This window comes from Centropristis striata, chromosome 19 (assembly GCF_030273125.1).
Source record: "Centropristis striata isolate RG_2023a ecotype Rhode Island chromosome 19, C.striata_1.0, whole genome shotgun sequence".
Taxonomy (NCBI): Eukaryota; Metazoa; Chordata; class Actinopteri; order Perciformes; family Serranidae; genus Centropristis; species Centropristis striata.
In genome coordinates this window covers 23,341,820-23,367,657 of record NC_081535.1, presented here as the reverse complement: position 1 = coordinate 23,367,657, position 25,838 = coordinate 23,341,820, and the positions used below count along the sequence as shown (strand labels likewise).

The window sequence follows — 25,838 nt, the reverse complement described above, 5'->3', positions numbered from 1 at the left end:
TATTACAATCTGGTACACAACCTTTAGACAACCCCTGGAAAGTTTCATGAATGCTTTTGGGAACCATTTGGGACATAAAGTCTCTTTTGATTCTCTGGTTATCTGGGACGACCTCAATCCTGCACTTATGTTAATCCATCCGTTGCAGTACCATGCAGTCGGTGCCTGTGACACAGGACTGAACCAAAGCAGATTTCCAGCGATCTACAAACCCGGATGGCATATTCAGAGTCTGTGCCAGGGCCTCTTACGCAAATTCAGCCAGCTGTGGCTGTTTGGGGCTGTGCATGCACGGAATGTGTTTACATAACGCCCATTTGTTCCCTTTACAGCAGCAGCAGGTCCTATAGAAGGCATGAAGTTAGGATTTGTTTCATTTATTTTCTTTTTAACTGTCAGTTTTTAAGGCTCTGGGAAATTTTCCTCTAACTTAAAGCAGTTTTCATTGATTAGTGAAACAGATACTACAACATATACAGAAAGATTTATTCATTCTTGACACTTTTTTGATCTTTTATGAATTGCAGATGAGTGTAGATTTAAGCTGAGAACCTGGTGGCGAAGAATTTTCTGTCTCCTCGCTGACTTTGGATTGAAACAGTTCAGTGATGTCTTCTTAGATGTTCAATATGAGCAAGTACATACTGTATAAACAGCTCTTTGTGGAGTTCAAAGTCTAGTTTCAGTTACTATTTGAGCAGGGTGGTTGCAGTGATGCGTGTCAGGTCAAACATTTCATCACACAAACTTCAAACCTACCCACCAATAGTCACATGACAACAGAGACTTACACTATACTTTCTAAAGCATGAATATGAATCATAGTCATTTATATTTTGAATGATAATACTGCTCACTATAGAGTGGACTATTTTAAAAAGCAGCAGTGAAAGAGTAAAAGAGGAAGTGGTTTTGGGCACAACCGGCCACCTTCATGAGGGTGTTTCTTTTCAGCAGATGTGCATGAAGTATTCTGATGCTTTTGTAAAGTTAAAGTAGCAATATCACGATGTAATAAAAATGTCGAAAGGTCCTTTTTAGAGACATACTGTATATATTGTCAGATCAAAAAACACTACTGTGTTCACTAGAGGGTATGGATAAATTATGTATTTTGCTGTTTTATTTTATTTGTTTTGCTTTTTTTTCCTTTTTAATGACAGGGAACACTGCAACAACATTCTTTGTCCCAGGAGACCGGTCTTCTTGTCTTGTGTGAAACCAAGAGTCAGACCTGCGTAACGGCATTCAGAAATTGAGTACAAAAGTAGTTGTTTCAAGCCCAACGCTATTCTTTCACCCTAACCTTAGTCAAGTGGCTTTATTACCTAAAGTTAACAGTTGCCTTTTAACAGTCTAAAACCAAGTCCAAAATCAACGCAAAACGGTGACATGTACGTTGGAAACATGCGCGATGGCTGTGACAAATGGTTGTTGGGAGCAGAATAAGTTCATTCATTCATTCATTATCCTTAACCACACTCCGCACTCAGGTCATGTGGGGCTGGAGCCGATCCCAGCCGGCATTGGGCGAGAGGCGGGGTACACCCTGGACAGGTATCCAGACTATCACAGGGCAGACACATAGAGACAGACAATCACACTCTCATTCACACCTACGGGCAATTTAGAGTCACCAATTAAACCTAAGTGCATGTTTTTGGACTGTGGGAGGAAGCCAGGGTACCTGGAGAGAACCCACGCTGACACAGGGAGAACATGCAAACTCCACAGAGTCAAACCGGTGACCCTCTTGCTGTGAGGCAAGAGTGCTAATTACTCTCACTGCCAGAAGGGGGGGACAGAATCTGTATCGTACATTTTGAATCAACTAAAAACAGTTGGAAGATAAATGTAGTGCAATAAAAGCAGAATATTATCCTAAAATGTGGCATAAGGAAGCATAATATAGATATACTCAAGTTAAGTACAAGTATGCATAAATGTGCTAACCAATAATGTCATGAATCAGTTCAGACTCCAGTATATGATTCAAACTGGAGGTCTCCAGTGTTGTAAACAGTATACAGTGGGTCCTACTGTTATTCTTTCAGGTTCTGCTTTCATTAAGCATTGCACCACTGCCTCCATGATGGTGGCTCAGACTCCAGTCCTGTTCTCCTGAGGCGGAGAATCAGCGCCTGATCTGTGTTAAGCCCTGGAGCTTAAATCCCTCTCAGACGCTCATTAATGGACCACACCGGGGTTGTGTCACTCTCCTGAGCCTAGACCTTTGCCCTGTGTCTGACTGGGGGATCTTCTCCTCCCCCAGGCGGAAGAGGACTTCCTCCTCTTTCATATCTTCTCCAACCACCGTCTCTCTTCTTCTGACAAATTTTGACCTTTCTCTTCATCTGCTCCACAGGTACCTGGAAATATAACAGCAAAGAAAAGAGAAGAGGCATAAACATTTAGCTGTTTAGTTCCAGTTCTTTCCTCACCCAGAGAACCAGTTTGATTTCACCCACATATGCATTCATATTTTTTATACATGCAGAGAAAAATTACTTATAACATATTTTATTACTAAGAGCACTGTCAAGCCTCATTGAGGAGGTCATTTATAGTTAGAGTTTTGCCTGGCCTGGCTAAAAATGTAAGAAAAAAAAAAACTGAGGTCTGTGGTCAGCTAAGCTCGGAACAAGACAGATTGTGAAATTTTTTATTCACCCATCCATTAATTATATTACCCACTTGTCCTCGAGGGTCGCAGACAAGCATTCAATTTTGATTCTTTTTATCTGCAATTACTCACTGCAATAATTTGATGCAACACAACATCGCGATGATTTAAGTGTGCTTTGAATAGTAATAAATCTACAAATCAGAGCCAGAATATTAAAAATGGCTGTCTCTTCTTGCCATTTCAAGCAATGATGTTCTGACTGTGTTGCGAAAGAGGCAAAGTTCATGTCTCATAATGATGAATGACTAACAGAAATAAAGCAGCAAGTGATAATTTGCAGAGTTCAAGCAGAATATGAACTGTTGATCATCTGAGAGCCGGTCTGTGGGCCAAGTGAACTGGACTACTCTGTAGTTGAGTGCAATTTAAAAGGGAAATTCCCCCAAATTTGGGTAAATTATGTTTACAGTACAGTCACTGTAACTCACCTAAATGCATTATCTGTCCTCTGCAAGGCCCATGCACTCTTCATGGACAGTCATGTAGAGTACATTTTCATTGTTATAAAACATTCAAAGCAGATATTTTTTATACTTTAAATTGTGCAATGTTTACAACCCTGTCTAAGTACATGCTTTGCTGTGTTTTTTGCATGTAATTGCCGCCAACTGTTGCACAGAGAAATATTGTGAAATCTACAACACACACACACACACACACACACACACACATTTTGCGGCTAATATTTTCAGTTAAACAAAAGCTTGCATACATTGTTTTGAAATACTAAGATATTATTTTGAGACAATCCTCATCATTTTGAGATACTAAGTCATTATTTTGTGATTTTTTCAAATACCAAGCGCTTATTTTGGGAAAATGTCTCATTACTTAGAATTTTAAAATTCTGAGAAACTTTCTCAAAATTATGACTAAGTCAATCTGATAAATTTGTCATCATTTTTGCAATAGTATGAAGCGTTATAAGATCTTTTTTTCTTCACAAGGCTAATTTATATCTTTTTTTACATGCGGAAATGGGCTTCAATTTTACATGAGATGTGTTTGAAGGCTCTTTAAAATGCTGGTTAAAGGATATCGAGTTAACGGAAAACTAGGGGAGACAAGATGCATCTGCCAGAGCAAATAAAACATGAGCTTGCAGAATTATCTGGCTCTCAGTCAAGTAATAAAATGTTTTTTTTATTCTGATGACAAAAACAGGAGCACTTGTTCACAGACATACACTATTATGCACATCTCTGCACAGTGTAGTCTGTCGCTCAGTGCTACGTCAAGTTTCATCACTCTGACTAGATTGTTCTAATTGCCTCTTGTTGATAACGATCACTAGAAATCGAAAATGAACTGAGAGGTTCCGGGCTGACTCACATTTGCAATTTCAGGTGATGTCATGCAGGTATTACAGCATAGGCCTAACTGAAAAAAAGCCTTTAGTGTCTCCACAGGGAGCTGCATGAAATCTGATAGAATTGCCTTAAGTGATGGCATTTGAGTCAGCTTTTGGTTTGAACTGCAGTTTAAAAAAAAAAAAACACCTGGGGGTGTGGAATTAAAAAGAAGTGAGCTAACACACCAGAATCTCTAACTAAGTATATAAGATGCAGTGGGTAATGATTTGCCAGGTTTAACAAGAAATAAAAATGCATGTTGCATTAATTTTGATCTTTTTTAAAACTCCAAAAATCCAAAAAATCTTTTGGAGTGACTGGATTAACTTTAAAAAGTAAAGTCTAAATGTGTTTGAGTGGACTTCATAAAGCTTGGACTCTGTGTTCTTTCTTTCCTGCAGCACCGTGAGTCCACACCTAAAAAACAAACAGCAACTGTTTATAGACTAAGATGAAGTCATAATATAATAATACAACTAAACTAGTGACATAAGCACATTCGCAAAGCATATAAACCATATAAACTCAGGGACAATGTGCAGTAACTTTGATGACCCAGCAGCAGTCTGTATAGTTAGTTAGTACACCCAGCATTTAGCAGCCTTACATAGAAACCACAATATCATGCAGTCATACATCATCATCCTCTCATTTCACTATAACTATACAGGCCTGGAAGAAGGTTTTAATCAACACACTCTTTGTTTTTTTGCCACACAAGGAGCCTCGGGAGAAGCTTTTTCAGGTCCCATAATCTATTTCAAACTGAGCATTTCATCACAGCGGCGTGAGATTCAATTATAATCGGCTGTTTATTTATTTTAGGGTTGCAACACAAGCAATTCCATGAATTCTGAAGATAATATTCTGTTGCTGGTATTCCAGACTGTTCACAATCTCCATATTGTGTACTTTCACTCGCCCACTCTCAACCAGCTGCCACCCACCCACACACACACACAAACACACTTTTACTTGTGTTGCATCATCGTATGACTTAGCAGAAAGATTTACTATGCTGGTACATTTGTTAAAGTAAATAATCAAAAGCAGTTGAAATACTTGAACTATCACTACAGGCTTACATGCCTTACAGCAGCTTTAATGAGTCAATAAAGTGGAATATATGTTGGGATGGATTCGACACATTGTGAAAATGTCTTGCAGAAAAGAAGAAATAACAGCACACAAACCACAACACTGAAGCAGTCCTTTTTAAACATTTCTAACATGAGACTGAACCCTCTCCCACACAATAAGCCCGCCTCTCCCTGTGTGCGTGACGGGCCTGTGGCTGAGGACGAAAGCTCGGCCAGAAGCCATTAGTTGCAACATGAGATATGAGAGCTGGGCTGGAGTTTTGGCTTCCCCCCAAGTCACAGAATGTACTTGAACAAATTCCAGCAGCAAGAGTTAATACAGGCCAGAGTGGATTTATCTATCTGTGTCTACAGGAACAAGCAATCTTCCCACCACTGTTTTCAACAGCTCTACTTCTTTATTTACAAGATTCACTTTTCTCTTTTGTTGGCAAAATTACCACAAACTCGTTAAAGACACATACACAGTGAAAATAGAATGTTTTATAAAGAGAATTTATCACAACTGCTCCACATACTTTCAACAGTGTTGGTCCTATACTTCGGTCCAGAATTTAATACAACATCTCAACAACTATTGGGAGATTTGGCACTGACATTCATGGTCCCCAGAGGGAGAAGCCTGCCTGCTTTAATGAATTCACCTCACTCAACTACTTTCAACATTTCTTACTTTGGTAATCCCCTAACTTTTTCTCTAGCACCACCATTATTTTTGACCAACACCAAAAACCTTCATGTTGTCCAAGTGAGGAATCCTATTCATCATCTAGCACCAACAAAAAGCTTTGATGTTTTCACTGAAACTTCACATACATTTCCATGAAATTTCATAATGTCATCCATGGTCCTCACAGGGTGAACTATAATAACTCTGGTAATCTCTTAACTTTTCATCTAGCGCAATCATTACTGCAAAACAAATGACATTCATATCAGCATCAGCTGGACTTATATTTGGTGCTAATTAGCAAATATTAGCATGTCAACATGCTAAACTAAGATGGTAAGCACACATAGCCTGGAAAGCAGATGACTCTGCTGGTGGCATTTGTATTTACCCTGGCCTATAGAATGTTTAGAAAGATATTTATACATATATAGACTATTTATAAATATATTTACACATGACTGAATATAAAGATATTTATAGTCTATGCTCTGGCCTTTACCAGCTGTTAGGACTCCCGCCGAGCCAATTAACGGTTTTTTATAGCCTAACTGGCAAGTGGCGACTCACGAAACTCAGATAAAACCGTCAAACTACATGGTCCTGAGCAAATAGAAATTGATATTAAGTTTCTGTGTTGGATATTTCTCTCCCAAAATGCTTCGAGAACCATATTTTAATGACTTCTCATCCTTAATTCACAAAAGCTTGTGAATCGGTCGCCATTCTTAAAAAACTGACTAAGCCACGCCCCTTTTTATATGTCATATGCCCTATGTCACACGATTCGTTGCTGTGATTGGTTGTAGGTCTATTCAATGGGAAAGAGAGATTCCAGATTAATACGGATTTGGATTTAAGGCTAAAATATACATTTTAAACATCAGTGGATGCTAGTATGTATCTACTGAACCAAAGATACTGGATATAACTCAGACGGAACTATTTACCAAACAAAACTACACCATACATACGGGTACACCATAGACTTTATATGTCTATGGTGTACCCTTGTGTCTATGCGCACATATATGCACACACCATATTGATAACAATGCACAAGTCCAATGAGTCCGGTCACATAATTAGTATTGATCGGTCTAAACTGGATTACAAAGCAGACAGCCTAACGTCTTTGGAACAGTGAGATGGACAATGAAGATACATTTTTATTATCCTCCACAATCCATTATCTCTGCAAAAGCATAGTATTTGTTTTATTTATTAGGTGAAATTAAATGAGGTGATTGTTGAGGGAGTATTCAAGTTGAAATCTTCCATGAGACCATGATCCACAGCAGAGTCACAGTAATGAAAAGTGGGAACACAGGAAATTGGGATGGACATAATGAAATATATTGACATGCTTCAAAAGCATATGGGAAAGTAATATTATTGGCTTTTCCCCAAGTCTAAGGAGCTGAGACATTAAGAATACTAAAGCCAGTTGGTATTTTGAAATACAACACATAGATTAGTGGAACAGGGTTAACATTTCGTACATTGCAGCTGTGACGATATAAACAGCCTACAGCTGCAAGGAAACATGAGATAGAACTCCAGTCTAAAACACAGGGCCAATTAATGATAATTAATGAATCACCACTATGTTCTTTCTCTGCCCTTCAGGAGCTTCTCGCTGGGGCAACACCCCATTCCCCAAACCATAAAAGGGTTTTTTTTCCCCCATTTATTCCTCTATTAAATACGTTTGTTTTGTAATCAGTCTATGTGTGCACTGATCCATCTGTATTATTAACACAAAAGGGTTTGGGGGCCTTATAATCTGTCCATGTGTATTTATGTACACTAACTATCTACATAGGGACAAGCCATCAAAACAAATGAAAAACAAATCATTTTTGCATCAATTTTTGGTGCTTTTAATGTGGCCGTTCTGTATTTCTTTGCAGTGACTTTTTATTCTTATTTCATGCCTATTTCCAGTCATTTAGTGTCTCTGTAGTCATTTACACTCACTTTGTGATAACTTTGTGTACGTTTGTGGTCATTTAGCTGATGGACCATTAGAAGCTCTATTGGAGTCACCCCAGAAAATTGTCCAGGGATCCAGATTCTGCTGGGTGTGCTCAAACAGACACAGTCTGATCTGTAAACACGGGCTCAACATGTGCCGATAGCGCTTCAGGCATTGTGCTGAAGACATTGGCTTTGTCAGGCTGGACTCAATGTCCAATGGGTCCAATGATCTCTGGAAGGCAAAAGTGAATCAGAAGCCCCGACTCTTTGGGCCTCTAGGCCTTTCAACACTGCATTAATGTCAAAAGGGAGTTATTTTTTCTCTGAGGCACGTGTGATGTGATCGTATATAATCATAAATATATCATTACAGGAAAACAAATTAAATTCTTGGAAAACGTCAAAGTTTTTACATTTTTGCTCTGATGTTTGCTGCAATTATGCAGATTTATATATGGTATATTACTGTTTTGAAGTTCTAATATGTAGAATCTATAGGCAGATTCATTTCAGTCTTGGGAGCATTTCAGTACACTGCTCTACACCACATGTCCTTGTCCTCTCTCCACTGAATAGGTGTTGCATAACAGAGGACCTTATCTAACGCTGCAGTGCTCAGATGGAAGGATATTGCCCCCTGTTGGTATCACATGGCATACCATATCTTTGAGAAATTCTATCTGCTTAAGCAGGTAGTGCATCTAAGAATCTCACACTGGTTCACACTGGTCTTCAGTGGAAGACCTGCAGGTAACACTTTATCTGATAGGTTTGCAATTTCCAAATAGTTACCTTGGAGGTTTTCAGAAAACTGTGTATTGTGTATTTTGGTACTTAATAAAGTACTTATTAAAGGCAAAAAAGGAAATGTATATGACAGACTGGCACAATTTAAGCCTAAGTAAATACATTTTATATAAATGTTTTATTCATTTTTCAGTTATTAAGTGGCAGAAAAACTATTTAAATCCTTTACTGAAGTAAAAGTACTAATACCACGCTTGAAAAAACTTGTAATGCATTTAAAACCTTTCTCAAGCAAAAGTATGCAAGTATAAGTAGTAAAACATACTAAACATGTGGAAATAAATTGTATTCAACTGCAGCAAACTTTTCCTGTCAGTGTTTTACTATTATAAATAGTGTTTTTGGATTAATATTACTGCTGCATTCATGTGTATGTTGCATTTTCCTGCTGCAGATGTTGAAGGTTGTACCTATTTTAACTCCTTTATTTTTATCCTGTTTAGTAGTAATGCATCATGTTCTGTGCTTGTAATGTGGCTGTCCTTTGAGAACCACATACCTCCACAAACTCAGGGGGAAAAAGCTGTTTTTTTTTAAGTGGATTTCAAGCTGATCGGAGAGGGTTTTTATATAGCTTACGCAGCTTAAGAAGAAGAATTTTGTCAACACATAAAAAACACTTAATCCTTCGGTTTTGAAAGAAACTTTCAAAATATACAAATCTGGGGACACATGGAAGGAGATGAAAAACTGTCACCAGAAAAATGAACTAAAGCTATTAGACAAATATAGTGCAGTAAATGTCACAATATTTGTCTCTGAGATGTGGTGGGGTAGAAGTCGAAATAGCTGCATAAAATGGAAATACTCAAGTGAAGTACAAGTACCTTGAATTTGCACTTAATTACAGTAAATGTAGTTACATTCCATGACTGGTGATTTTTGGAAAATACACCAGCAGTAAACTGGGAAGTGTGCTTATTAATGAGTCTAATTAGTTTAGTTATGCAAGTTACAATATTGCACACAATCAGAATGAAATTATATTATTCGTTTCAGGAAAATTTTGAGGTCATTATTCAGAAATTCTAGCCTTGTAACATAAAATTAATTTGACAAAATCTAGGACTTTTAGTCCATGCAGACCACATCAAAAGAGGACTGAAAAGATTAATTTATAATTCCATTTTATTTTCAGTATTACGCAACATTAGAAGTATAAATATCTGTTTTAATATACAACATCTATGACATCCATAGAGCTTTCCTTGGGCAAAATACAAAACTCAAAACACTTTTATTGCACATTTTCTAAAAGACAAACCATCATAAGCAAGTTCATCTAATACTAGTTTTGCACAGAGGAAGAAAAAAAAAAAACAACAACAGGAAACTGAAAGGACAAGCAGAGAAAGAAGAAAAACCTGCTGACGTATGAAAAGACGTTGATTACAGCACAAACAAATGTTCTTATTGAACGTCGTGGTGGCAGGGGAGCAAAGTCTCACACTACTATAAACAACATTATCTCTGACACAGAACATAGATTTGGCAAATCAACAATATACAAAATATACATCCATGATGCTTTGTAAACAAACATTGAATGTGCTTTGAGGATTTAAATGTCAGTCATCACAAGAAAAAAAAGAAAAAAGGAGGGGAGGGGAAAAATACAATTTGTTCAAATAAAATTGATGATCCATTTAAATTTGGACGAGAGGGGAATTCATAAACCATTTTCAGTTTTAATCTTCTCCTCACCCTTTGAACTGAATATTGGCAAACATTAAGGTGCATTTTGTTCTCTCACGTTACATTAGTGATACATTAACAAATATCTAATGCAAGAAGATTCTTTTAATATTAAAATCTCTGCAGTCAATCTCACATGTTTCAGTTTCATTCTCAGATACGGTATGCCATTTAGATAAACTATATTCTGTGTATATGTAGATTATTGTTTTTACATAGCCGGTGCAGCACAGCAAATACTGCATTACATACTTAGTGTCCTAGGCTACTCTCTCATTTAGGGTTTTGCAATTTAAAGGCATCTACAGTAGAAACGCGTGTTTGTGTGTAAATAAGTTGCTGAAAGTTAATGCGAGTACATGACTATGTCTATACGTGTAGTACCAACATCAAATGTATGTTGTGGACATGAACTATACGATGCAAATAATCAAGATTCCTCTTATATAAAATTTTTACCAGGTGAAGCTCTAAGCCAGTTGCTGCTCTTTACTAAGAGTCCTTTGAAACATCGAAACACTCACACACGACTTGAACAACACTGAGACTGAAACCTGACATCAAAATCCTTTGAAAAACCCGGACGGTGAAGATCTCTGTAAGCTTATCTTACTCACATGATCTTATGTCATTCTGCACAGACGTGGAGATAACCGGAGGTGTATGGGGTTACTGTCCGTCTTTATTATACCATTAAACAGAACAGGTCAGAGAGCAAAACTTTACAAATTGCAATAAAAAATAGTAGATTTCTACACTGCAATTAAAACAGTTTTCAGTAAAAATAAATATATGATTAAATGTTTTTAAAATGTATTCAAGTTTTGTTTGCAAATCCCAAAGTTTTCCTTTTGAATACAAGTTTTGCTTGATGTTAAAACCTTTAAAACCAAAAGAGAAATTTGGGATTTTAAAACATAACTTGAATTGGCAGAAAAAAAGGAGGGGTTTGCAAAAAAAAATAAAAAAAATACAACTTTTGGATTCCCAAACAATAATAATAACGAAAAAAAAAAAAAATTGCAAACTCTGACAAACAAAACAATTTGTTTCACAAACAACTTTTGGTGTCATTAATACATATTTAATTCCAAATATATTTTACACTGCAGTGTCGATAATTTTTCTTTCAAACCTATTCTTTGATTGCAGTGTATAGATTTTTGCTCTCTAACCTTTGTTTTGAAACCTGTACTTTGCTTGACTGCATAATAAAGACAGAGTAACCCCAGAGGTCTTTAGAAACCCACTGCAGTAACATTTGTCAAACAGAATATCTGGTTCATCCCAGTAATCAAACACAACAGTTCATATTTTACACTCTTTAAACCGTAGTCAGCAAACACATCATCGACATTAAAGACATTCTTGGGAAATGCTGACAGCCCTCACAGTTTTGTTATATAATGCTACATTTTTAGAAAAAGCCCAGTACCCCCCTCGTGCCTCTCCTCTCTCACGCTCTCGTCAAGTTAATTTTGGAAACGTGAAAACATGTTGAAAAGAAGAGGATGCCTTTGACGAGATACAGCACGGTAGCTTACTTCAGACCACAGAGATATCGAGCAGATACTCTTAATATTGAGCATACAAACAAATGACACTGCAAAATCTATACATATAATACAAACGACAATCATGTAAGCCCATGAATCCCAGTTTTACAGTGTTATCATATCTATTTACATTATCATATTGCATAAAAATCAAAAATATATGTACAGATGTCAGAGGAATGTGAATAAACACCACACCTTGCTAAGAACAGCAAGACGTTTTTATTTCCCAGAATTTTAAGGCCCCTTCACTAATTTATAATTTCTAGAACCATGAGATGATTCTGCATTTTTATTTTTATAGTTTTAGGTGAAAAGCACAGGACGTAGTGCGTTCCCTCTGTGTACCACTGCACAAAAAACCCAACAGAAAAAGAATCGGGTTATGCCGAACAGAAACAATCGTGATACAACTGCTAAATTTGCTGAACAACAAATCTGTGTGGTCTACTGCATTAAAATACTTCAGGAGTCTCGAAGTAAGAGTGCAATTCAAAAATCATTTATGGCACTGACTCTACAGTACGTCACAACCTGCGTAAGGCTCCTCCCTGCTGCCCCCTCGCATACTGATTGCACAAAGCAGAAACACAAACATTCAAACTCCACGTTAAAAGTAAAAACACCAGAAATCATCTGCAAATGATTTGCCTACATTCAGACCGAAAAACATTTGTTGTCATCTTATTAAACACACACACACTCGCACACACCTACCTCTCTATCAGCATGTAACAGCTTGCCCGGTCCTCAAACAAAAGAGAAATAAAAGAAGGCATGATGATGTTTGCACAAATCATTTTCTAACATTTTATTACATCTGGATTCTCTGGAGCTGCTGTTCTCTTTATTTTTTGTTAGAACGAGGAGACTCTTTCTGCTGCTTCCTGCCAGTGTCTCTGTCGGAGGCAGTTGCTCTCGTTGCGTCTCTTTTCGTATTTTTTTGTGCAGACTCTTGAACTGTCTCTTTTTTCTTCCTCTCTGCCTGCTCCTTCTTGAAGGAGGACACCTGTTTGTCAGGGGTGGTGTTGGTTCTGGGGTCCGGGCCCCTTTGGTTGTCCGGTTTGAGCGTCTCAGCCTTGGGGCCTTCCTTGGACACCTTGCCGGTGCTCTCCTGGGGCGCACAAGTGGAGATTCGGCCTGAGATGGCTCCGCTGCTCTGTGAAAACGTTTCTTTTTTCACTGCAGGTTTGGGCAGCACCGGTGGCGGATCATGCTGGGAGGAAACATCTGATAGATGCTGAGGTGAAGCAGCGTCTTTTGGTTTGGAGCCGTGATGGTTTCTGACGGCCGGGGCTTGGTGTTTGGGTGAGGGGTCTTTATGTTTGGCATCAAGACTTTTAATAACTGGTGCTGGAGCTGCAGAAGTCTTTAGAGCTGACGATAAAGGGGCAGTTTTAGGAGGAGAGAGAGCTTTTGGCTTGAAGTCAGTGTTTTCTTTTATAATATGAGTTAAAGATGCTACAGAGCTTTTGGCCTGGGTTTCTCTTTGCTTCTTGTCAGCGAGAGTGGGAGAATGTGTCAGCTGCACCGACTCCTCCTGCTTTGATGGCAACAAGACTTCTTTATGTTTAGAGTCATGGGTTACTGGGATGTTTGAAGTCGCAGATTCTTTAGACAGATCTCTCTGTTTTGAATTTGGACTGCCCTTGACTGCTGGGACAGGAGGAGCTGCACTGTGAGATTTCATTTCAAGTGTTTTTGTCTCTGTGTGTGGTGCACACGGAGGGTCAGGCCTCGACTTACTTTTGGGAATCAAAACATTTTCGTTTGCAGTTGCTGGGGATGAGCATTTCTGTTTTGCTGCGTTATCTCTCACAGTTTCTTCTTTGTTAAACGTGCAGTTTTCTGAATCAGATTTGTTTTGTGCTTTTTCAGCTGGAACGTTTTTCGATAGCTGCTCTGAATCTTTAATCTTTGTCTTTGGTGAAATGGGATCCTGTTTTTTGTGCAGCAACGTGCTGCTACTTCCTATTGCACCAACAGTGTTATCTTTTTTATTCACACTCAGTGCAACGTTTTTTAATGAGGCGACCATGTTTACTGGAGAAACATCTCTTCTCTGCTCCACTTTCGCAACTGCGACACACACGTTGACTTCCTTCTTTGGGCCTGAATCAACGATCACGTTCACAGCCGATCTGTCCTTACTAACAGACCTTTCCTGACCTTCTGATTTTAAACTGCAGGATTTATCTTGGTGCACAGAACCAGATGCTGATGCTGTGACAGAAATGTGTGCTTCTGTATTTGCCGAGCAGATGTTCTGCTGTTTTGAAAGCACATTCTCTGGAAGGCATACAGACTTGTTCTGTGCAGTCACCTCAGTAACCAAGGTCATGTTTGAGCTCTGTGCAGGAGCTGCTTTCTTCTCGCAGTTCTGACTCTGACCTGTTTCCAAACCACAGTTTAGACTTTGCTTCAGTAACACAGGTAATGGTCCACTGGCAGCTGTATTTTTTATGTCTGCCTCCAACTTTGCTGAAGTCAAAGAGACAACTGTCTTGGAGCTGTCGGCATTCTGTGATGTAGTGTGCGGTTTGACTTCCTGCGGCTCCACTTCATCCTCCTGATCTTCATTGCTCACTTCCCGTATGGAGGGTGTTTTTCCACAGGAGGAGAAGTGGGAGCTGTGTCGAGGGCCTCTGTGCTCATGAGCCAGTGATGAACTGGACTTCAGACCCGTCCTGCTCTCTTGTTTTACAGTAAAGGCCTCCACTTTGCCTGTTTGAGCCTTTAATGATTCACTGAGTCTGTCCTGTGTTTTCTCTCCACTTGTATTCATTTTGACCTCTGTGGCTGCATGATGTAACTGATCTTTGGATGCAACGATGCTGTTTAGAGAAGAAACAGCTTCAGGGCTCGGGGAACAAGTCAGGGGACTCTTCAGCTTGTCTGAAGCTTTCAGTTGGGGGATGGTTAATTGTCTCTCAGCGGGGGTCTGGAGCCAAATCGGAGGACTCAAAGAAACAGTGTCGCTTGTGTTCTCCGCCATCTTCGATAAACAGGTTTCTGTTTTGGAGACTCTGGGCCCCGAGAGCAGACCGATATCCAAAGTGCCCTCCAGAGGTTTGAGAGAGGACACGTGGCGTCCCTCGAGTTTATATTCAGATGATGTCTTACGGAGCGGAGACTCTGCGGAGGAGATGAGCTGGAGTTTTTCCACAGCACTCTCTCCCCTGCCAGAGAAAAGCTTGGGGGACAGACCTTCAGGGCTCGAGTGAACACTTCCCAGCCCAGCCTTCATGTGGTCGTGGGACATGGCCGTGTCCAGCTGGAGGCTCTTAGACCTGGTGGAGCCGAAGTGCAGGTTCTCATGAATGCCAGAGGACAACCGGCACATGCAGTCCTCCCGCTCTTCAAACGAGAGCCTCTTCCTGGTGAACTCGATGTTGGGAGCTTTGAAGTCCAGTCTGTCTGGCTTCATGTTATCTTTACCCTGTCTGGAGTGTTGCCACTCGGGGTGAATAGAGCAGAGAGTTGATCTGAGTCCTCCGTCACTTTCACCGCCAGATGTCTCAGCGATGCCCTCAGAGGCGCGTGTGTTCAGTTTCTTATACAGCACGTCTTTGAGGGTTGTGCTGGCAGCTTTGGCCTCCAGAGGGCCAGAGTCCGGGCAGCCCTGGGTTTTGTTTTGGCCTCTGAGCAAAAAACTTTCCTCCCTGTCATCACCACACACGGGTGATGATTCACATTCACGCAGGGCATCTTGCTTCTGCAGAGACTCCCTCCTCTCTGACCAGTCCTGTCTCTTTGCAACCATCTTGCTCTTCAGCTTCTCCTTGTCCAGCTCCTCCACAGACTCCTGCCGGCCCATCTTGCGACTGACAGGCCTCTTTAAGCAGCCTTGCTCCACCGGTCGAACACGGGTGATCGACAGAGGCTCGCAGGCTGCTTCTTCCACACTCTGCAGGACGGTGTAATCCCGCTCCCCAGGCCTCACCTCCTCATCCTGCACCTCCTCTTGTGTCACCTCCAGGCTGTGCTTTCTGGGACACAAGTGCTTCTTATCTCCAGTGTAAGAGGGGGACAGCTTCTCCTCAGACTGGACACGCTTTAGCAGAGGAGATCGTGGCGGCTCGGCACTCTTCGGGCGCACAATATGGCGTACGATTGTGGGAGGGGAATGTATTTTAGCTGGGAAGGCTTGGGTGGTCTTGGAAATGGCGACAGGATGCCCACCGAGAAGTGGAGAGGGTGAACGCTGAGGAGATGTCGGCTGGGGTGTTGGTGAAGGTGTGCGAGCCAGAGGAGAAAGGGGAATGCTGCCGGCAGATTTGCGGCGCCCCTGTCGGAGCCTTTGACCTGGCAGCTTGGGGCCGAGGCCATGGAGGGTGCTGGGACGGATGTGGCCGGAACCTGCGGGGGAGTTTGGAGCACTGGAGCTGGGGGAGCTGCTCTGGGAGGAGTTACCGCCTAGGTGAAAAACAATATTTGAGTCATTAAATATATAAGGCATAACATTACAATAAACAGTTCAATTTCTAAGTCAAAATCGCCACCTGACTGGGTGAAGTCTGGTGCGGGGCGGAAGGTGGCAGTAGGGGAACGAGGGGAGAGACTGTGGGTGGGGGAGCCAGGGAGACTCTCACCAGATGACAGAGAGTGGTTGAGAGAGGAGAAACTGCGGCTCGTGTGGAGGAGGGGAGACGGCTGCATGGCGAAACGTCTGAAAAGGGAGCGGCGCCTGCAAGAAAGCAAAGGGACACAAAGAAAAATCAGTCCAGACTCAATTGCTTATTTTCTAAGGCCTTTGTAAACAGAACAACCACACATACTCACTCAGTGTTACAATATAAAGGGTGGATAGATGCATTGCACCTTTTTTCAGTGCTATTTACACTTGACTTACTGCTATTAAATTGTCACTTTACCATGTAACTTTTTCTTTAATTGCTCTTGTACAGTTTTATATTTACTTCTATTCTTATTCTAGATGTATATACCTCTTATTATTTATAATTTTCCTTTATCTTTTACTTACCTATGCTAAGCAGAATTTCCTCTTTTGGGATAAATCATAGAACATGATTTACTTTTCTCCAATAACTTTGCACATTTCTACAGCCTCCTTTCATTGTTTTTAGAAGAAAATAACCAAATTGCTGTGTGCACTAAAAACACACTCCCTCAGTGTACTCTATCTGCCCCCTAGAGGCCAACAGGAAACAGTAACATCTATACTTGCAGGTCATTCACTCAACTCTTTCTGCAGCACTACTGAACTCTGCACAGGGTTCAGTTTTAACCCAGTGACACTGTGTGTGTGTAGACACCAATAATACACAACCGTCTATCAAACAAACTTCTTCAGTTTCTTTTCTGAATAGTGCCAGTGCTGGCTGTGTGAGCACAGAAATTCTTGCCTATGGTCCTCATTAACTTATAGACGTCCTTATTATATACTGTTCAGACTGACTAAACTTAGGGCTGCTCGTTGATGACAAAAATGATAATCACGGTTATTTTGATTATTAATAGTGAGATCACGATTATTTAACAGGATAAAAATAAATATACAAAAATATTAAATTAATAAAATAAATAATACAATGTATACATGTATATGAATAAAAATAATGTAAAAAATAAAATAAAGTAATAATAATTAGTTAATTAATTAGTTAATTAGTTTAAGATAAATTAGATGCAACTATGTTGTAATGTTGCACTTCCACAACCTGCTGAAAACTGAAGCATAAACATATAAAGAAGTGTCGTACCTTTCTGGCGTCTTCTCCTTCTTGGGCTTCTTGGCACATCTCACCATCTTGCTCCTGTAGCTGTTCCTCCGGGCCGGACCAGTTTTTATCGAAGTGTTTTCAAAGGGGGTTGTGGAGATGGCAACTTTGCTGCCACTCTGAAAATCAGGTTTATTCCTTCATTGTTATTAAAGTGTATGCACATCGTTTAAAGATCATAACATGAGTCCGTCTCCATGACTGACCATTCTAGTGTTGTTTTTATTTAATGTGTAAAAAGTCAGGGTTTATCGTATGGTATACCTCATATTATCTGCTTTTAATACTGTTACTCTAAGTGCAAGATGTTTACTGAAGAAGAAATTAATTGAATTATACTGGTAAAGTAAGTATAGTATTAATATACATTTTATAAACTCAATCCAGCTGCAGTAAATGCACCTGTCAGTCTAGTTTGCAGAATATGAAATGGAAAACCTTCACAATAATTTGATTAGCTGCTATTTGTTTGCCAGTATTGGTCACTAGTTTCAAACTTAATTTAATTGAGGCAATTCAATGCGTCTACAATTAACTACTTTATGAAGAACATCAGTATTGACCTGAGCTGTAGTATACTTGAAAACAACATCATAATAAATGTAAAAGTTGCAGTTAATATGTAAACACACATTGTTATTCACCTTGAGGAGGAGCTCCACCACCTCAGTGTGGACGAGGCCGTGAACTGGTTCTCCGTTCACGTGAGTGATCAGGTCTCCAGCTTTGAGTCCGGCTTTGTGTGCCGGCCCTCCGTCTTCTACATTCTGTTAACAGACACACAACAGACATTTATTACTTCAAAGTAGTTTGGCTCATTTGGTCCAAATGGATGATTAATAATTATATATTGTTTGTGTTCACTCTGACTAAAGAGCTGCAGACATGAAGTCATTTGTTCTGACAGTTTGGACGTTGATTGGACAGACTTGGTAGCTGATATTTTGCATGATCGCTGCCTAAACCCACGTTTAGGACATTTAAATTCTACTGACTGACATTTTAATGAGATGTTTACTTATGTTTAACTTATTAACTTTCAGATTGATTATCTTGTAACATAAACATAGGCAATAAATTGCTTATATAAACAGCGATTTAACAGAAATTTGTCTATTTGAATTCATTCAAAGGCACCAGAAATAGGGGGGTCAGAGGTTTCTCTTGTTATTTTTGACGAGAATGACCCACCAAACAGATCCAGTGTGAAAGAACCGTTATAGTTTACTGACTTTGTCTCCTACAGGCTGATATAATTCTTACCCAGACCATATGGTAGACAGTGTAGACGTCACCGTCACAAGCATACACTCTAATTGCCCTCAGCGTGAAGCCGAACTTCTTCCCCGAGCTGTGGATGACGACGGGCTGCCGCGGGTTGGCGGTACAGAGGGAGGAGTCCCGGCTCGGAGAGGAGTCTCTGGAAGACGGGTCTGAGGACAGCGAGTACGGAGAGAGAGGGCTCGCCAGCGGAGACACCCCGAAGATATCTGCAGAAATAAGAGATGATCACCACCTGAGCAGAGCCTTTTATTTAATAAATCAGACTCTGACTGGCCCTTGAGTCAGTGGTGAGGTGTGTCTATAAAGCTCATGAGCTGCTCCTGCTGCGGGTAAAACTAATGGGATTTTCACTCTCCCAGCAGTGCAGACCTCTTGCTCCTGCTTTGCCTGCTTTACTTTCCTTGTTAGCGGCTTGCACTCGGCTATTTGCCCGCAGCCACTCTGTAAAATCGGACTCACAGCAGGTGTCACGCTGGGCCAATTTCGCACAGATCTATACAGTGTGCTTTCATCTCTTTCACCTTATTTGTACAAAGTCTGCTGCTCTTGTTGTGAATCTTGGCACGTTGCGGCTCTGATCTACTTTCTATGAACTGAACGAGATCGTGTTTTTGAGTATGCACATGTGTTTGCATGACAATCTGTGTTCTTCGTCTTACCTCCAGGGATCATGAGGGATAGGGCACCGGTTGAGACAGACTTTGGGACTTTGGCCACAGCTCCGGTCTTCTCGGCAGCACTTTCAGGCCGCAGAGAGTTGTTCTGAGCTGCCTGGTCTGCAGAGGTGTGACTGGTGCTGTCTGGGCTCTCCAGCCCCTCACCTCTTGGTGTCAGCTGGTCCAAATGTTCTGAGAAACTTCCTAATTATTATAAAAGATAAGCAAAGAGTGAGACACACAACTATAGTGGGAAAAAATTACATTATTTAGCGGTCGCTGCTGCTAAAGAACCATCCTGATGATTTAAAAGTATCAACTTTAAATATCATTGTTCGATTCTTAAAACAAATGTTTTACATTTTGGGAAACTTGCTTTGTTGTCAAGAGCTAGATGATACAAAAACAGTAATCTTACTGGGTCATAATGTCATAGTAGAGTATAAAGACTAAATGTCTAATTTGTGAATTCAAAAAAATATTTCCAGAGTCTTGTAATTGCACTAAAACCTGTGAACCAAAATGCTGCAAGACAAACAATATATCACTCATAGTGCTTATAATGTAGGTTACATAATTTGTTATGGATAATTTTTATACTTTTTGGCTCAGAGTCACTACAGCGTGTGGTTGGTATTGTTTTGATAATACCAAAACAAAACCAACCACACACAAAATGTGGTTCTGGGAACACAGAGATGTGGTTTGAGTACTTTGCCAGGTGTAGCTGAGATCAAAAGCAAGGCCAAGTTCAAAGATGGGTGTGTTGGATGGTGGATCACATCTTATATTTGTCTTATACTGTCTCAGATCAAGAGACATGTTGTTGTTGTCTGTTCGTACTTAACTGGGAAAGAAAACTTCCACTGCAAACAGACAGATTTGGTTCTGATAATTCTGTCTGATTTTAAAACACTTATAAGTAAAATGGTTAACGACTCGATTTATCACTGTGTGGAGGCATTTTAATTTTTTGACTTTTTTTATATATGTAAATGTGTTTATTCAACGTTTTTGTGTATTTATTATTACTGTATGTAACTATCCTGGCCAGGTCTGCCCTGGAAATTAGATTGTGGATTATATATGTATTTGCATGGTATGGTCTTTCAATAATTTTAAAGCAAATCATTATTTTATGCTCCATTTTAATCTAGCTATTTCTTTTATTTCTGTCGTTCTATTTTTCTGTACTTTTTGCTTTTTGCTACTTTTTTTATTGGGTTTTCTTTTAATTGTATGTTAAAATTCTCTTTTATGTAAAGTGAATTGCGTTGCCCCGTGTATTAAATGTGCTATATAAATAAAGCTGTCTTGCCTTGCCTTAAAAAATGAATAAAAATAAAAACAAAAAAAGGTGCCAGAAGTAAGGGGGCAGGAAGTTTATCTAGTTTATCTTGATGAATGAATCTGGAACTTTCCAAAAAGCCTCAAAAGTTTAATGCAATTATATATTAAAGTTTCATATATAACACACTGTTATCTTCTAGTGTAACTCTCTGCAAGAAAGCATATTTCCCAAAATGTCATAGTCTTGTTTTAAGTTTTTAAAAGAATACTTTAAGAATTTTTTTTTTTAATCTGAAGGTAATCAATACAAACATTATCATCTACTCTAGTCCTCAGCTGTAACAGAATAATGGATACTGTAGATTCATTGTTTCAGGGTCCTACAACTTATTGATTTTTCAAAATGAAAGCCGAGCACATGTATCAGAAAGTTCTAGACTCTGTAATGTGGTACCAGAGAGCGTGGCTCCACTGTGGGTGCTGCCGGGAGTGGTGGCGTCGGGCTCGTCCTGCGGGAGCTCTCCCACAGAGCAGGAGGTCTTGCTGGGGTCACCGAGGCCTGACGTCTCGTCCCCCTCGCTCTCTGCTGAGATGGCAAACTTTGGTAACAAGTTGGGGCGAGGGCCCGGATTCAGACCGTCTGTGTCTGTGGAGTGGGACAGCGACGGCCTGGTGGTGGAGAGAAGAGGAGAGAGGAGATCTCAGGAGATGAACAGATTCTCACTTCATGTGTAGTTTCTACATGAGATTTACATAATTGGTTAATAACTGTAAATAATGTCAAATAGAATCTGTTATGTCAGATGTAATACAGTTTGACTTATCCTTACTGACCATTTGGATTATACTCCTTCAGATCACATTTGTTTGTTGTTTTTCAAAATATTGATAATGCTTTGCACACACACACACACACACACACACACACACACTAATACAGCAGCTTACAGCTAATCATTTTAAACCCCATACTAGGTTATTTTTTCACTTTGTTGTAAACTTAATCTTTATAAATTTTTACTGTTTGAAAATGACTTGCGCAAGTTTAAGGCACTTGTACTTAAATTTTACTCTGCTTCATCACATTTCAGAGAGAATTACTGTACTTTTAACTCTTCTACATTTATTTAAACAGCTACAATCCCAAATGAATACTTTTACTTTATACTTTTACATTTTACATATAGAAAATTAATGATACGTTTATAAAATAATAACACAGAAATTCTTACATATACAGTTACTTCTTCTTTCCTTGTTTCTGTAATTATTATCTAATAATGTCATAAATACACTTTTTTCACTCACAGGTGGAATATTTCTGCAAAAGAAGTACAGTACTTTACTTTTGATAATACAAGTTTACTTTCCTTTGTATATTGAATGCAGGACTGTTACTGAAGTAAATGATCCAAATACTTGTTGGATCATAACAATATTTGTTGTACAATACAATTTTTGTACCCAGCTGTCGTCTGGCTTCACACCAGAAAAAGAAGAAAAGAACTATTTCTGTCTGTAAGCGTTCACCTCCACTGATCTGCATATTAAATCTCAGCAGCGATCTGTACTGTAAGGTGTTTATCTGCAGACGTTTAATGAATTAGAGTTTCAAACTTACATTTCAGTAAAGTCTGGCGTCCAGCTGAGCGAGTCGACAGTCAGCGGGCTCTCGCTCTTCTTCCCCTCCGTCTCTCCCTTCTCCTCCAGGTGTCCACGGGACAAATCCAGGCTGCTGTAAACCTGAAAACCGCAAGAAAAAACAAGGATTCACTTCAGTGCATGCAGGCTGTAAAGGCAGGATTAGGTTTTAAAATAGGGCGAGAATCGTGAGTCAACTAATCGTTAATTATGGTTCTAGTCAAACAAGATTTCTTTGGTTTATTCATCATATTTTAAGACTTTTTCATGCTGAACAGTGTTGAGCAACCTTACTTTTAAACTTGTTAAATTAAAAGATTAAAAGGTAACTTGTTACATATCAGAGTACTTAGTTCAGTGATCGGCAACCAAAGGAAAAAATGGTGTAATGGAGCTGCAAACCTTATTTTGAGCCTTTTGATGAAGAACAACGCAGCTTACCAACTCTAAATTATCCTACCAACATTACTAATAGGTCATAAAGAGCATTTAATAATGGGATTTTGGCAGAATGCAGCAAGGACCCAAGCGCAAATGAGAGGCTGGAAACCGAAGAAATATCTCAGCAGATTTGGAATTGAAAGCGAGCCAAGCGAGGGAAACTCAAACCTAGGCTTAAAGTTTGCAAAATTTAGAGGTTAAGGCGCCGGGCCAGAGATTTTTTCATAAACTATGATACACATTTAGTTGATTAAAATGTTAAAACATTTTTTAATACCGTATATAGGCTACACATTTTACAATTAAGGAATACAAATTTCTTTGGGCCTGTAAAGAAATAACTGTTTCATTTTGTATCATTTTTTGTCGCAGCCCGGGGAGCCACTGCAGATCAGACCCCTGTCTTAGCTGAAAATGCACATAAATTATGGAATATTTGAATTGCAAAACTAAAGTGTTGCGTTAAAACTAAAAAAATATCTCCAACATGTTTCCCCCAACACTGATGCTGAATGAATTATTTCTACAGAAACTTATGAGCACAACTCGAATAAACACAAGATTTAAAGTAGCTTTTGTGGAGGGACTCAGTTTTACAGACTAATCAATGAGTCGATAAGATCTTATGATTCTTAGCCGTGTGCACATGAGATCAGGCGGTCGTTTGTGTGACATCATGTGAACTTCAACCTTAATATAGCACAAGTAGACTTTTTGCAAGAAATATGCAATTAAATTCCCCACAGAATTATTCCAATGAGGATCAGGGTAGTCAGCTGCTGCACAAACTCCTCTGTAGATGGTAGTACTTTTTTTTTTTAAGTTTTTGGTGTTTTCACCCTTTTTTCATGACAGCACAAGTTTTTTTTTTACATCACAGACACACTACCCCCTCTGAAATAAATGGGATTACTAGGTGCTGCACTGCCATATCTGGTGTGAACAAGACCTTGGTTGACTGAGAATTTCTCAAAAAAACACACATTTGTCAGGTTCAGAAACAGCACCAAAGATTGATTGATAAAGTTAAGGTAAATTATAATTTATACACCAGGCTTTTCAACATTTACTGTGAAGAGGAGAGTAGGAACCCTAAGCTGTGTTAATGCAGACTTCGTTATGTCTTGGAGTTGTAGGTGCAGCTGAGAGAGAAGGAGAGATTGAATGCAGCTCGACACTTCCTCTGAGACGCCCCGCTGCTTCCTGAGACACTGTAATGCTTTGTTTTGATGTGAGAGGGGAGCATACTGCAATGCAGCACAACAATGACTCCCAGCTTGTATGACTGTATTGTGTGTTGTGTTCCACATAACCAAAAAAAAAAAGAAGAAAAAAAAATCTGATTTGCAAGCGGAAAATATATGCAAAGCCGAAATCTACATTTAATACTGTAGGGGTAAAGGGACAGCGGGTTGTGTTTTCTAGACACACATTTCCATGTGAAATAACACTTTGCTTATGCTTTCATTCCCATGAGAAAAGCAGCAGGACAGATGAGGGCATCGACTCATTTACATTACTAACATCTCGGTCGGTAATGATGATGTAGAAGGGTTAGTGTGAGAAATCCGAGGCGGGAGCAGATTAAGTACACACCTTAGAGAATCTGTGAGAACAAGAGGAGAACTGGCGCAGCTCCACGTTGAAGTCTTCATCATTTGTGTCCTCTTCCTCCGTCTCCAGGTGGTGGTATCTCTCAGAACGAGCTGCGGAGATTTTTAGATGTTATTTTTATTGCATTAAGTTATTATAGGTAAAGTGGAAAAAAGTGGAATAACATCAGTTTTCATTTATTTATTTACAGGCTTTTTGCAGAGTCACTGCATGTATTAGACAGGAAAATATTGTTATTTTTTCAGAAAACAATATAGTGATGCGATTTCCAACAGTCCTTCAACAGGTCAGGTTTGAAAGTCTCCGTTAGAAAAAGAAACCAAGTCAAAGCTTAAAATACTGATATTTCTGTGAAAATCACTTTAATCTACATGTCTCATTTAAAATGTTGCCAAAAATAAACTGTTTTGAATAACTAGATCATTACATTCTGCTCCTCACTGACACTGAAGCCATGATCGATTCTGCTGAGACAAACGGTCACGTGAAAAATATTTACTGAAAATCTGTTTACACAGATCAGAGAGGAGTGGACAGGAAAGGCTGGAAAATGACAATTTATTTTTCCAAAATTCATGACACTTGTTGGCACTCGAAAAAGTGTTGAATCTATAAATTCAATTTTATTTCAATAAAAAAATTTTTTTTGATTTGTTCAAACTTCTAGCCATGATTGTGCTGTTTCCATAGAGGTGCATATTTTCTGCATATAATTCCACAGGTTTTCAACATTTGCGAACAATATGAACCCTAATAATGTCACAACAAAAACTGACAACGCTAATAACAATGGATTAATGGATCTTGTTCGGCATGATTGCAAGTACTCATGATCTTTTTCAATGGATGTTTATCATAAAAATGGATGTTTATCATAAAAACAAAACGCATTGTAAAAACCCCTTTGTGTGAAATTGACTCTTTGATAACTCACTGTCGAAGTAGCTGGTGTCATCTTCAGACTCCAGCTGAGGAATAAATTCGGCCTTCTGCCTCAATAGGCTGTTCCAGTCCAGGTTGTGGAAAAACTGGTGCTGCTTCACTTCGGCTGCTCCTCCTGCAAATGGAATAAATACAAACAAACAATAAAAAAAATAGTTTGACACAATTTTCAGGACAAATTGCTGGTGAAAGAAACACTTTGGCATTGACATTGAGCGGTTCAGTGAGACACGGGAGGTGAAGAAACGCTTACGCTGTGTTTTCCTTTTCCCTAGCGGCTGCAGGACAAACCGATATCACGACCATAAATTATGCAGGACAATTTCCTGCCCATGACCTTTCGTGGAATAGCGGGAGACTTTGTGAATGGCAGCCGGGCGAGG

General features: G+C 39.4%; 1 protein-coding gene and 1 pseudogene across 1 annotated transcript in view; one reads left to right on the top strand and one right to left on the bottom strand.

The window, feature by feature from the left end:
- The first annotated feature begins 7,827 nt into the window (after positions 1–7,827).
- LOC131992945 (small ribosomal subunit protein uS14-like) lies at positions 7,828–8,087 on the top strand (annotated as a pseudogene).
- A 1,618-nt stretch (positions 8,088–9,705) lies between these two features.
- mast4 (microtubule associated serine/threonine kinase family member 4) overlaps positions 9,706–25,838 on the bottom strand; it is a 139,017-nt gene continuing 122,884 nt past the window's right edge. The window contains exons 21-30 of the mRNA XM_059358712.1: positions 25,448–25,570; positions 24,496–24,605; positions 22,439–22,560; positions 21,272–21,486; positions 19,531–19,731; positions 18,851–19,077; positions 18,232–18,354; positions 17,570–17,706; positions 16,349–16,533; positions 9,706–16,262 (exon numbers count right to left, since the gene is read on the bottom strand). Of these exons, the coding sequence (XP_059214695.1) occupies positions 12,694–16,262; positions 16,349–16,533; positions 17,570–17,706; positions 18,232–18,354; positions 18,851–19,077; positions 19,531–19,731; positions 21,272–21,486; positions 22,439–22,560; positions 24,496–24,605; positions 25,448–25,570 (5,012 nt within the window). The 3' untranslated portion in view covers positions 9,706–12,693. The remainder of the gene's footprint in view (positions 16,263–16,348; positions 16,534–17,569; positions 17,707–18,231; positions 18,355–18,850; positions 19,078–19,530; positions 19,732–21,271; positions 21,487–22,438; positions 22,561–24,495; positions 24,606–25,447; positions 25,571–25,838) is intronic.